Here is an 11,781-nt window from a genome sequence, read left to right on the forward strand (position 1 = left end):
ATGAACACTCCCCTGAATAGGAACCTAACAAATGCTAAGGCAGGGGAAGGGAAGCAACTGAGAGTCTCGGAGGGTAGAAACAGGTATGAGCGGATAGATGGTTCATTGACAACCACTTGTCTTATACAGAGGAGGAAACTGAGGTTTGTAGAACCAAAGAAATAAAAACCATTTGATTGCGAAAACCTACATTATTGAGCAGCACTGTCCATCCAGCATTTAAGACCGTTTTACTGCTTCTGGGATTCAGAAAACACTTGGACCAAAAGCTGACAACAAACTATGAACTTTTGTTGATCCAAGTGAATGAATTCTTTGATTCTCTCCACCCATCACTTTAAAAAAAAAAAAAAAAACACAGTGGAAGTAAGTGTTACAAATGTCTGTGATAGGGAAACTTGTACTGTGTGTAAAATTTTATGATTCTTGCCCTTTTCTATTCTTAACTTAAATATTTATTCAAAAAGTTTCCATTCAATGATGCTTCAATCTCTTAAGACCTTATTCTCACAAACGTCTTGAGTGTGAAACTTTCTGCAAATGTCCGTTCTGAGATCACTAGGTCATGTCAACTATAGTGGGTTTGTGTATGTGTTTTCTTTTTTCATCTAGATATGCAACTCACAAATGAAAAGCTTGCAGACGAGAAACCCATTAATGCTATCATTATAAATTCAGTATCTGAATTCAATATCACAGATGGACCAGCCAAGGAAACCCCCAGTGAGAAAAAACTGTCAGAATCCAGCACATCACTGTCCTCCCTTGAAGAATGCCAAACGAAATTTTCCTACCTCCAAACTGATACTTCAGTTCATCAGAGAGACACTGATGGTATGTTTCTCCGAATCAACCCATCTCTAAATAAAGCTCCCCAACCCCCAGTCCCTGTAAAATCATCACATATGCTGTTAGAAAAAAAAAAAAAAGAGCCTTTATGAATATTAAACAAGAAGACTTCGATTTGAAAACCCTGGTGAATGACACATGTCAAGGTCACTCTGCAATTATGAGGTGCTTGGCAGATTGTTTGCTCTCAAAGCTGGAAATCAGAGGCAAAGTGCTTTAAATAGCTGCAGTGAGGTATAATCGTGCTTGCTGTGGACCTGGGAAGGGGATAAAGAAGAATGGTAAAGTTTTCTCAAATCTGGGACCATTTCAGCCCATGACGCTGGGCTGAGAGGAGTAGAGGTAGAGTAGAATGGTATTAAAATGCTGGGAATGTATAGATGTGGACTATAAAAGATATCACGATGCTTACATCAGCAAACAGGGTTCGTTCCTCTAGGTGATATCACTTCCTGGGCATTCTGGTCAGTGCCAACCTATACCCAACCATCCATGCATATGACTATAAAAGGCACATTCCTTTTGCAAATCCAGTTTCAAATTGATATGGTGCTAAATGGTCATCGCAGTCAAGTTCAAAGTCATGCACACCACACCAAGATATATGTAATTTAACTCGGGTTGACTTTATAATGCCCTTTACAGGAGACACAAACCATTCAAGAATTTTGTAGCGTTCCATATCCTCATTTGCATTTAAAGAAAGCTTGCAGTTTCTCGAAGGAAAATATAAGAGGGTATAGTTTCTAGTCTATATTTAAATTAATATTTACTTTTTGAAAATAAGGAAAAAATAAATAAATGGGCTTTGTGTAACAGGAGCTGTGGAATCACATCTGTTTAATTCCTGGCTCTGAAATTTATTAACCATATAAACTAGGATAAGTTTTTTACCATCTCTGAATCTGAGTCTTTCAGCTATACGATGGAGTGAGGGTATTTTGAAGACCAAATGAAATAACGTGTATAAAGGATCCAATAATGGACCTGGCACATAATAGATATTAGATTTTTGCTTTTGTTATGGTTGTGGCTTCAAAAAGCAAGGGGAGAAATTTCTAACATGTGTTCCTTCTTTTTTTTTTTTTTTTTTTAAGATTTTATTTACTTATTTATTTGACAGATCACAAGTAGGCAGAGAGGCAGGCAGAGAGAGAGAGAGAGAGAAGGAAGCAGGCTCCCTGCCGAGCAGAGAGCCCAATGCGGGACTTGATCCCAGGACCCTGAGATCATGACCTGAGCCAAAGGCAGATGCTTAACCCACTGAGCCACCCAGGTGCCCCCTAACATGTGTTCCTTATGGTCTTGTAACAAACATTGTCATGGCTGCTTTAGACCAGAGGCTACAGAAACGATTGCTTGCAGGTGCCAGGAGATATATGAATAATGAGTTAGACTGGCAGTGAGCAACAGGGATTGGTGAGGACTGGGATAAAGTGAAGCACACTGCAGCTACTCAGCTCCAGCTAACTGCCGCCGGAAGGAAACCAAGGCTCAGAGTTGCCAGTTACAGAGTGTCTTGTGAAATCGCCAAATTTTCTGAGTGTTGGCAATACTTTGATTTCTTTTATGAAGCCCAGACACTCCCAACAACACACAGCTTGGGGATAACTTTGGCCAGTGGACTGTCAGGTTACAACCTCAAATTCAAGATGATGCCCACGTTTCTGGCTTTGCTGGAGTTTGATGTCAATCAAGAAAACGGGCGATACAGGAGAGTTCTCTGAGATACCAGAAAGCACTGTGACACTAGAGCATTTTGTCAGATTGTCTCAGGGATGCACGTAATGGATCTTGGTTGTCATGACCCCTGAATTAGGATTTGTCCTAGCAGGGATTCTGGGAGAAGGAGAAGGGCTGGTGCCGCTAACATGACACCCGAACCCCTGTATTCTCAGGGAAGGGCCAAAGGACCACTCCATTGAAATGGCAACTGATACTCAGGGTCTCATGCAGGAAATACAAGACTTACTGGTTTTTTGGGGTGGTTTTTTTGGTTGTTTGGTTTTTTGTTTTCAAAAGATCAAAGGAGACTCACAAGGACAGTTGACTTAGTCTGTTTTTCTTAAGCCTTGCCTGAGAGGCCGTCACAACCCAGGAAATCATGATTTTAGGCTGACAACACAGGTAAAAACCCACCATTCCCTTCCCACATGGTGAAAAAAATCCCCCCCATCGAGTTAAGAGTTTGGGATACCTGGATCAAAAAGAGAACAAAACATCCAAACGAAGGCCCACAAGTGTGTCTAAGAAGCTCTCATTATCTTAAACAGCAAACATCAAGGATCTCAAGAGTTAAGTCAGAGAATTTTTATAGTAATTAATTTAAGGATGCAGAAATTGAGAGCTGGGGTCATTGTTCGTACTGAGATAAATACAGAAATATCTTTCAGGAACAGCAGGGGAAACAGAAGGGAAAAGAGAAGATTGCATCCACTTTCATGTAGTTTGTGGTTAATTTATTTTCAAATGTATAAATGAGTGCATAGGAATGGATGCTTAATTGCTAATATCTATTATTTATATACATTGCCCCACTTAAAACAGAATGGAAAAGCCTCACACATGCAGATTTTGTAAAATGTGTTACATCCATTAGCACAGTTCATGGTGTGTGCTCTGATGGGAATTTAAAAGGATCTTTACTGCACATCACACACTATGTGCTGCAACATTACTTTATTAGTAAATTGTGGCTCATCCTGTGTGGTCCCTTTCCTGAATAAAATGGAAAAAGTCCAGAGCACTCTCTGTGTCTCTGTTTCTGTTGCTCCATTCTGATTGCAAAGGCAACCCTGCGGGTAATAAAATCAGGAATACACACAATGCTCGAAAACAGGAGCCTTAAAAAGAAGCCTGAGAATATACCTAATTGATGTATAATTTTGATTTTGAGACATCTCATCCAGGTGGAAGAGGAAAATCATAAATACAAGATACCTCAAAAGAATAGTCTTAATTACACCATGGACTACTGAATAAAATGATTACATTTTCTACACTGTAAATTTCATACAATTAAATGCAGTAGTGTCACCTTATAAAATGTTTCAATTTTATAATTATTTCAGTTCATTTGCTCAGAAAAAAACATAAGCACAAATTTACTAAGTATCACCCAAATCTAGTCAGCCTCGTTCTAAAGAACTGACTTGAACGTTAGTTGTGCTTGTCTGAACTTAAATAGATCTTGACATATTTAAGTAGCTATTAAAATTGATAACATCAGGGATGATACCCCAGCTAGAGAAAGGCATTCAGTCACACTTTATTTATTCCTATTCTACATTAGAGACTTAAAAAAAAAAAAGAACTCAGTAGTGTTGAAGAAGTGGGAACCAATTTTTCTACTTTGTGACCAAAAACTTGGAGTAGTTCATTGGAGTCACTGTGTCATGAATCTCAGGATTCTGTTGAATCTGCTGGGACAGCACGGTGACCATGAACATATTAGGATACTGGGTTGGGGCCACGTTTATTTGCCTTTTTTGTTTGTTTGGTTTTTGTCTGGAGGGTTAGGGAGATTATTGTTTCTCTGGAGACACTTCTGGAGGAACCATATTCTTGCTATTTTGAAGAGTGATTCCCCAAAGAGCAGGTGCTATGTTTCTGGAACTGAGGAAAGCTATGAGAACTCCAGTGGATGGCTAAACCTGCCTCTGTCCCTCTCTCCTCTTAATCCCAGGCATCACGGTGGCAGGATCAAAGGCGGGGAGGGCAAGCCCAGAGAGTTCAGGACCGTGACCGTGAGGCTGACCTCAGGTACACTGGTGGAAGGTCTTTGCATCGTTACCTTTTCCACTATAATTAAACATGATCCTTTCTAATGAGACAGATTCTCCCTCTTAATTAGCCAATCCCCAGCTGCACATTTAGCACAGCTGGAGGCTGCATTCATCCTTCAGTATCACTTGAGTATCACTTAGCACATTACAGCCTCGATGTCCTAATGTACCCTAGGGGTATACAAAGGAAATGAAACCACCTAAGGGCGGGGGAGGGGGTGTGTCATGGCTTCTTGTTCACAGTCAAGTACCACTTTGGGCTGCTTGTCCTGCAGGTCTTAGCTCATCCTGGAACCTTCCCTGACCCAGGTTTAACAAGGCAAGGGGAGGGAAAGAGCGATGGGCACCACTCTGAGAGCAGGCCAGGATGCCAGGGGCGTCATTAAAGGGGCTTCAACACGCAGAGACCGCCTAACAAGATATCAGGAGAGGTAAAAAGCCAAGTGAGGGAACAGTGAGGCCTAGACGTCAGCAACAAGCTCTGCCACCTCTTCCCTTGTCCCCTCCAGGCCACTAGTAGAGGACTAGTCCTGGACTCCACTCGTGGGCCACTAGGAACTAACCATTAATAGGCAGACCACTAGCAAGTGGCATTAACAAGAGCCGCAGAAAGGAAGACTCCAGAAAGAGGTAAAATCAAGGGGAAGATACAGGTACTGACTGAGACACGCTCAAAGCAGAGGAGGGGAAACACCCCTGGGATTCCCTTCTTTCCACCTTTCCATTTCCTGCCACTGCTTCTCACTGGCTGAAGCAAGCAGGAGGCCACTTGACAGAACTTGGAGAACAGATGTTAGCCTTCTCGGGAAGACAGAGCAGAGCAGGGAGAGAAGGGGTAGCAGGCCTTCCAGGAGCCAGCCATGTCCTGCGCCATGTTGGACTGTAACAGAGAAGTGGGAGCCTTCTGAAGGGCAGGCCAGCTGCAGGGTTCAGAGCTCTGGAGGGGACAGTTTGACTCAAATCATGGCCCCTCCATTTCTGTGTTTCTTAAATTCCCTGAGCCACAGTTTCCTGGTCTGTAAAAGAACATGATAGTACTCAACTCCAGTTTATTTCAGGACCTATGTGAGGTACCTACAAAGTGCCCAGCACTGTGCATTTGTTTCCAGTGTAACACCAGCTAAGAGAGCACAGACTTTGGATCCGGAAGGACTGAGATGTGAACCTCTCTTCCCCCACCCCCAACCACCCTACAGTTGAAAGATTCAGGACAGTCAGGGACAATCCCTAAGCGTTAGTCCTTTCACCCACAAAATGAGGATGACTTTTCTTATCTCCCATCACTCATTTATTCATTCATCCACTCAACAACAGACAGAGCTTTCTTGTAATTCACATTCTGGGAGAAACTCTGTATTAATACACGAATTAGTTTCATATCATTCCAATGGTCTGTACCATGAAGAAAAAACAGAATGCTATGAGACTTTCAGAAGGAAGATGTTTCAAGAAAAAGACTCAGAGGCTGAGTAAGAATCAGGTCAAGCTGTGAGGGGGAAGTATATAACACGGGCCAAAGAGAGAGCACGGTCAAAGTCTCTCCGATGGGGTACGTCAGGGTCTGATGCTGAATCAGTTCAGTGAGCAAGAAGGACAGAAGGATGGGAAGCCAGAAAAATAGGCAGGAACCTACCACGAGACTCGCAGGCTATGGCAAGGATGTGGGACTTTAAGGGGAGAGTGAGCTCTTCCCACCTACAGTGAAAAACATGACAGGAGCTGATGAACTTGAGCTGGACTCCTGTAAAAGCCATGTGTTAGATAGGAGCCTATTGCTTGTTGACCTGATGATGGCTGAGAGTGGCCAGAACTAAGGGGGTGGCCCTAGAGATGGGTAGAGGCTTCTGATTTTCACATACCAACTTGAGGATGGTGGTATCATGGGGAAAAGGGAAATGACAAGAACGAGTCCCAGCTTTCTGCTGATTTCATCTGAGTGTGCCCGAGTCATTGACAGGAGGAGGTCAGGAGGACAGGTGTGTGGAATGGGGTGAGAGGGGAGATCTAGATGCAATCTGGCCTCGGTAAATGGGAAGATGATTGAAGGAAGACATTGCCAACGAGACCCAAAGTAGGCAGAGGAAGCATAACGTACTCTTTTGGATGGGCTGAGAGCAGGGGTGCTAATCATGAGCTATGACTTTGGGTATCATGTTTATTAAACATGAAAGCCCCCAGAAATAGTGCAAAGGAAAACACACCCATTCCGGAATAGGGGAAGCCCAACTCTCTTTTCAAACAGTTGCAAATCTCCCCCCACTTCTTAGGCTACTTTTGTGCAAACAAAAATTGTCCATATGCAAAACAGCTTTGCCTGGCCATGTAGAACTATGTAATATGCCTTTTAGGAAAAGTTTTCAATGCTCTTGAAAGTTTGGAAAAATCTGTTTTCAATTCACCAATGTTGCCATGTTTTTTTGGGCAAGAGGTTCTGCCTTTTATAACCAAATAAAAAGGACTGACTTATACACAGAAAAGGGGGGGGAAAAAAAAGAGCTCTTCTATTCTCAAATGCAAAGTAGAGAGGTAGAAGAAAACAAATACCAGTTTGGCCAAAATACTAGGCCAAACATGTATGTGTGTGTGTGTGTGTGTGTGTGTGTGTGTGTGTGAATAAAATCTAGGGGGTACATCAGAAGTGGAGACCTCCAGAATCTGCCAGCTTGAGAAAACACTGGGAAGAGGAATTAAACCAAAAGATTATATATGCTCTCAGGAAAGTGTAGGTCCAATACCAATAGGTATTTCATACTTTGACAGGGAACACCAGCCCCCACCCTAACTTGCCTGCAAACCAAATTTTCAGCCTCACATCTCCATCTACAAAGGATGTGATCCCACTGGATCATTTTTATATGATCATAGCCTGAGTCAGTCTCTCGAGTCTCCAGCCTGAAGGATATGGAGAATATTTTCTACTGAGAACTTCTTTGCCAGGGGCTGCTAGCATAGCCTTCTTGGCATTAGTAAAATTTGATGAGATTTTCTGCTCCATATCTTTGACGACAAACATGCCCTCTTCAGAAACACATACATGAAATGGAGTCTAGGTACTGTGCTAAGTAACTCCTGAATTTTTGTGGGTGGTTTGCACTGACTTATATGGGTGAGTTAGCCACATGCTAGAAGGTGGCTCTAAGTGAATAAAAACGGTACCCCGTCTGGCAAAGAGATGAGTACATACGCCCTGGGGTATTATGGGATATGCTGTCTACCCCAGAAATACTTAGTAATGGCCACAGCACCTGCAACAATATATGGCAATTAAAGTCATCATAAAAGTCATGGTGAGGTTCTTTAACACCGTCTTATTGGGAAGAAAAAAAAAGGAGGCTGTGAGGCAGGGATGAAGGGTGGGGTGCAGGACAGGATGGAGGCAGGAAGATTTTTGTTTACCTATAAGCAAGGTCACTTTAGACCTTTATATAAGTATTTTAAAAGAAATCTTCAAAATATTTCTTTTCCCTTTTAGAGCAAGTTTCCATGTTCTCCCTCCTCTTACAGGTTAACAAATAGCTGAACAACAAAAGTGGAAAGGTTTTCTGGAAAACGCTCTTGGAAATAAATGAACAGGGCTCTAAGAATACTCAGAACCCTTTAGCGGAGGACTCCAGGAGCAAAATCACTCCTGCAGGCTTGTGTAGTCTCAGCCAACCGAAGTCTGAAAACCAAAAGTTATTAACATTAACATTCTTGGTGAAAGAATTATAAATCCCGATGAAAATCTAACTTTAATTGATGGATAAACCCATTAGGAGGAAGAATTTTTCTCCAATTCATGCCAGATTGTTACTTTCAACCGTCAATAATCTTCAGGATACTGACTTCAATTAATTACATGATGTCTCATGTAATTGCTTACCTACCCATTTATAAAATGCTCACACATTTTTGAGACCTTTATGACTAAAAAAAAAAAAAAGTTATAATTTTAACAAGAGAACTGCTACATCTTCTAACTAATTCCCTTTATGGAAACAAAAACTATAATAATCTATAACCCATCACAGCTGTTTGGCTAGAATTACCAATTACCTTCAATACCTTGGAGATACTTTTCAGATTTTCACGAGTCTGCATGGTAAATTTTTAAACCAATTTTCTTAAAGAGGATTGAGAAGATTTCTACTCTTTAAGGCATATGATGACACATTTCCATTTAACATGAACATAAAATCAAGGCCTCACATTAACTGGAGCACAAAGGATGCAGGGATCAAAAATAAAATACAACTAACATCAAAACTACAGCTATTTAAAAATCATTTGTATTGGATTTTGAAATGTGCTTTTTGCTTGCATGTGGAATATGGATGTGGCGGATTCCTGGGAAACCACACCATACAAATGACAAATCCTTGAGACAAGAAGCCAAAAGTTTGTACAGTCTCTCTCCTTGTCCCCAATCCTAATTGCTCCCAAAAGCTCTCTGCACTTGGGGAGGACCTGTTAGTTTTCAGACAGTTGCAAGGTTTCCAGATAGGTAGTGAATTGTGTGGTTTCCCAGCACCTCTGCAGGCAAAGTAAATAAAGGAGTTCAGAAGAGTGACAGCATTTTAAACAACCAGATTATGTGGAATCAATAGAAATGCTCAGGAAGTTAATAAAGCAATTACTTAAGCAGAGGGAGTCCTGCGTGGGGGGGTGGGGAAGCTTGAGAGAATAATGATGTACATTACCCCTAATATAGACAATTAAGAGTTGGCTATAAAGTCACTGCACATGCCTGTCCTTCAGAGATGCCCCCGTATGGGCCACTATTCATTTTCTTCTTCTTCTTTAAACAGAGGAGTGTGCCTCCCTTATCCTCACCTGTCTGTTTTGCCAGTTTTGGGACTGTCTCCTGATGCTCCCGGATACGTGCGAAACGGTGTGTACCAACCTGTGCTGCCCCTCTCACAGGTATCACCACACCTCGGATGAAAGCCACTCTCGGAACGATTGCAGTTGCAACTGTGACGTGGACTGCAGCCTGTTTGAGTCTTGCCACGAGACCAGTGAGTGTCTGGAGCTAGCTATGGAGATTTCAGAAATCTGTTACCGCTAGCCCAGTGAAATTAACCACATTCCTCCAGACCCTCTGGCCCCAAGGGGAAATTCCATGACAACAAGGCTGTGATTTCTATGTGCCGAGATGTAAGGACTGTACACATTTCTTGGATGCTATAGACCATTTTATTCTGCACCTGCCTGACAAATCTAATACTGTCAACTCTATGGTCTCATTCCAAATTTCGTAACCGCATGGCTCGTTGAAAAATAAGATCTTGATCACATGTGATGAACAAATCCTAAGTACCTCTTAACTGCCATAGGTACAAGGTATTTCTTGACTGTAAAAGAGCATGCTAACCCACTCTGGGTTACTGCATTCATTGGCTTACGTCATGGATTCAACTTCATTCACAAATCCAGGACAAATTAGTGCATTCTTTTCGAATTGACATACATTAGCTTGTCTTTGTAATGGACTCATGCATAAACATTATGCATTGTTGGTTATTATTAATAATGTATTGTATAACATGATTTCGTAATTAAAAATTTATTTATACAGTCTCTTAAAATTCACTTATATGTACAGTTTAGGTAGGAAAGGGAATTAAATGAATTAGAAACCATGTTCCTGTAATTACAACAGATGTCTCTAAGACATCTCCAGTGAATTTTGAATATGATGTACTTCAAGAGAGTACTGTAATTCTAGACCACATTATTATACGTCTATGACTATGTCATAACAGGTTATGCATGTTCTTAATTTGTTACAGAAATGCTCTTCTTTATTCCAATGAGCATAAATGGGAATTATATGCAAGTTTCAAGAAAATGACCCCAGATAGTCAATTCTTCATTTTCCTCATTTCTGTTTGTCAGGTACAATAAGCAACAGGATATTAAAACAGAATCATATCATTTCACTAAACTATTACTTATATAGGAACCTGAAAGAAATACATGTTTAGCTACTTACTCAGCACCTAGTTTCCTAATAAAGCATGTGCTTCAGAAATCATATTTTCTTCTTTTCTGATAATTACAGTAATTCATAATTATGCTGTGTACCTCCTCGTACTTACAAAAAAAAAATTTAAAGATGTGATATCAACTTGGAAAGTGATTTTCAACTCAAACAAATTAAAACAAACCATTTTGGGGGAAACACATCTAGGTTGGAGTTATTTCAGCATCTTCTTTTCTTTCAGTAGGCATGGCATTGCTCACTAATCTGTGCTTATATATTCCCATGGAGATGCCTCAATATATTCACTGAATGTACATATATATGTATATACTTATATATATTCAAACAAAGAAAACAAAAGTGAAGTAAAGAGTAGAGGGAACTTTCTACAATCTAGTGAAAAAAAAATCCAAAATAACTGTTTTTGCCCGACTTAGGTAATTTCAGGCAAAAGCAACATTTGTTTAATTTCTGTAGTAAACTAGCACATTTTTCTACTCTCCAAAAAAATTTCTCCAAAAACTGAAAACTATTAATCTTTTAAAAATGTTTTTAAGCTGTCTATAGAAAGGTATTTAACTGCTCCTGTCTTGTCCTGACGACACAGCGCATGTGTGGTTAATGCGGCTGCGTTTCTCTTGAACTATTGCCTTATCCACAAACCACAGAGCATGACGGTGCCCTACACTGCCTAGGAACCCCTTTGGTCTCCCTGCTTTCCAGAAGTTCAAGGACAACTCTACACTCTATGCATAGAACTTGGCAGCTCATTTCTGGAGGGGTTGGGGGGGTAGAAATTGATTCTTAGAACAGGAAGGGAACTAGGACAGTTCCGATCCAATAGTCTCATTCTCCATAAAAGAAAAGGGAGGCCCCAAGAACCAACTTATCCAGGACCACACAGTGAGTTAATGGAATTGTTAAGAACTCTAGCTGGTGGTCTGATTTTCTAACTGCACTTCACTGCTTAGTTCTGTACTTCTGAGTCCAGCTGGTACACAGTGGTACAGCTGCTCCAATGGCCCAAATATTAAAATACTACCAGACTGGCTCATAAACAGTTGTTACCTTGTACCTCCTTAGTGTTTCCTCTAAGCCCCCAAGCATCCTGGCCCCACTCCAAGCACCCATCCCACCGCACCATGGTCCAGCCCTAAAACAACATGTGGAGCACCAGGGTCT

At 41.1% G+C, this 11,781-nt stretch overlaps 1 protein-coding gene across 1 annotated transcript in view; it reads left to right on the plus strand.

Moving 5' to 3' along the window:
- MDFIC2 (MyoD family inhibitor domain containing 2) overlaps positions 1 to 9,681 on the plus strand; it is a 116,112-nt gene extending 106,431 nt beyond the window's left edge. Inside the window, exons 3-4 of the mRNA XM_045077460.1 lie at positions 613 to 834; positions 9,422 to 9,681. Of these exons, the coding sequence (XP_044933395.1) occupies positions 613 to 834; positions 9,422 to 9,681 (482 nt within the window). The remainder of the gene's footprint in view (positions 1 to 612; positions 835 to 9,421) is intronic.
- Positions 9,682 to 11,781: the final 2,100 nt, after the last annotated feature.

Source organism: Mustela putorius, unplaced genomic scaffold, assembly GCF_011764305.1.
Source record: "Mustela putorius furo isolate JIRA1106 unplaced genomic scaffold, ASM1176430v1.1 tig00000095_pilon_pilon_pilon, whole genome shotgun sequence".
NCBI lineage: Eukaryota > Metazoa > Chordata > Mammalia > Carnivora > Mustelidae > Mustela > Mustela putorius.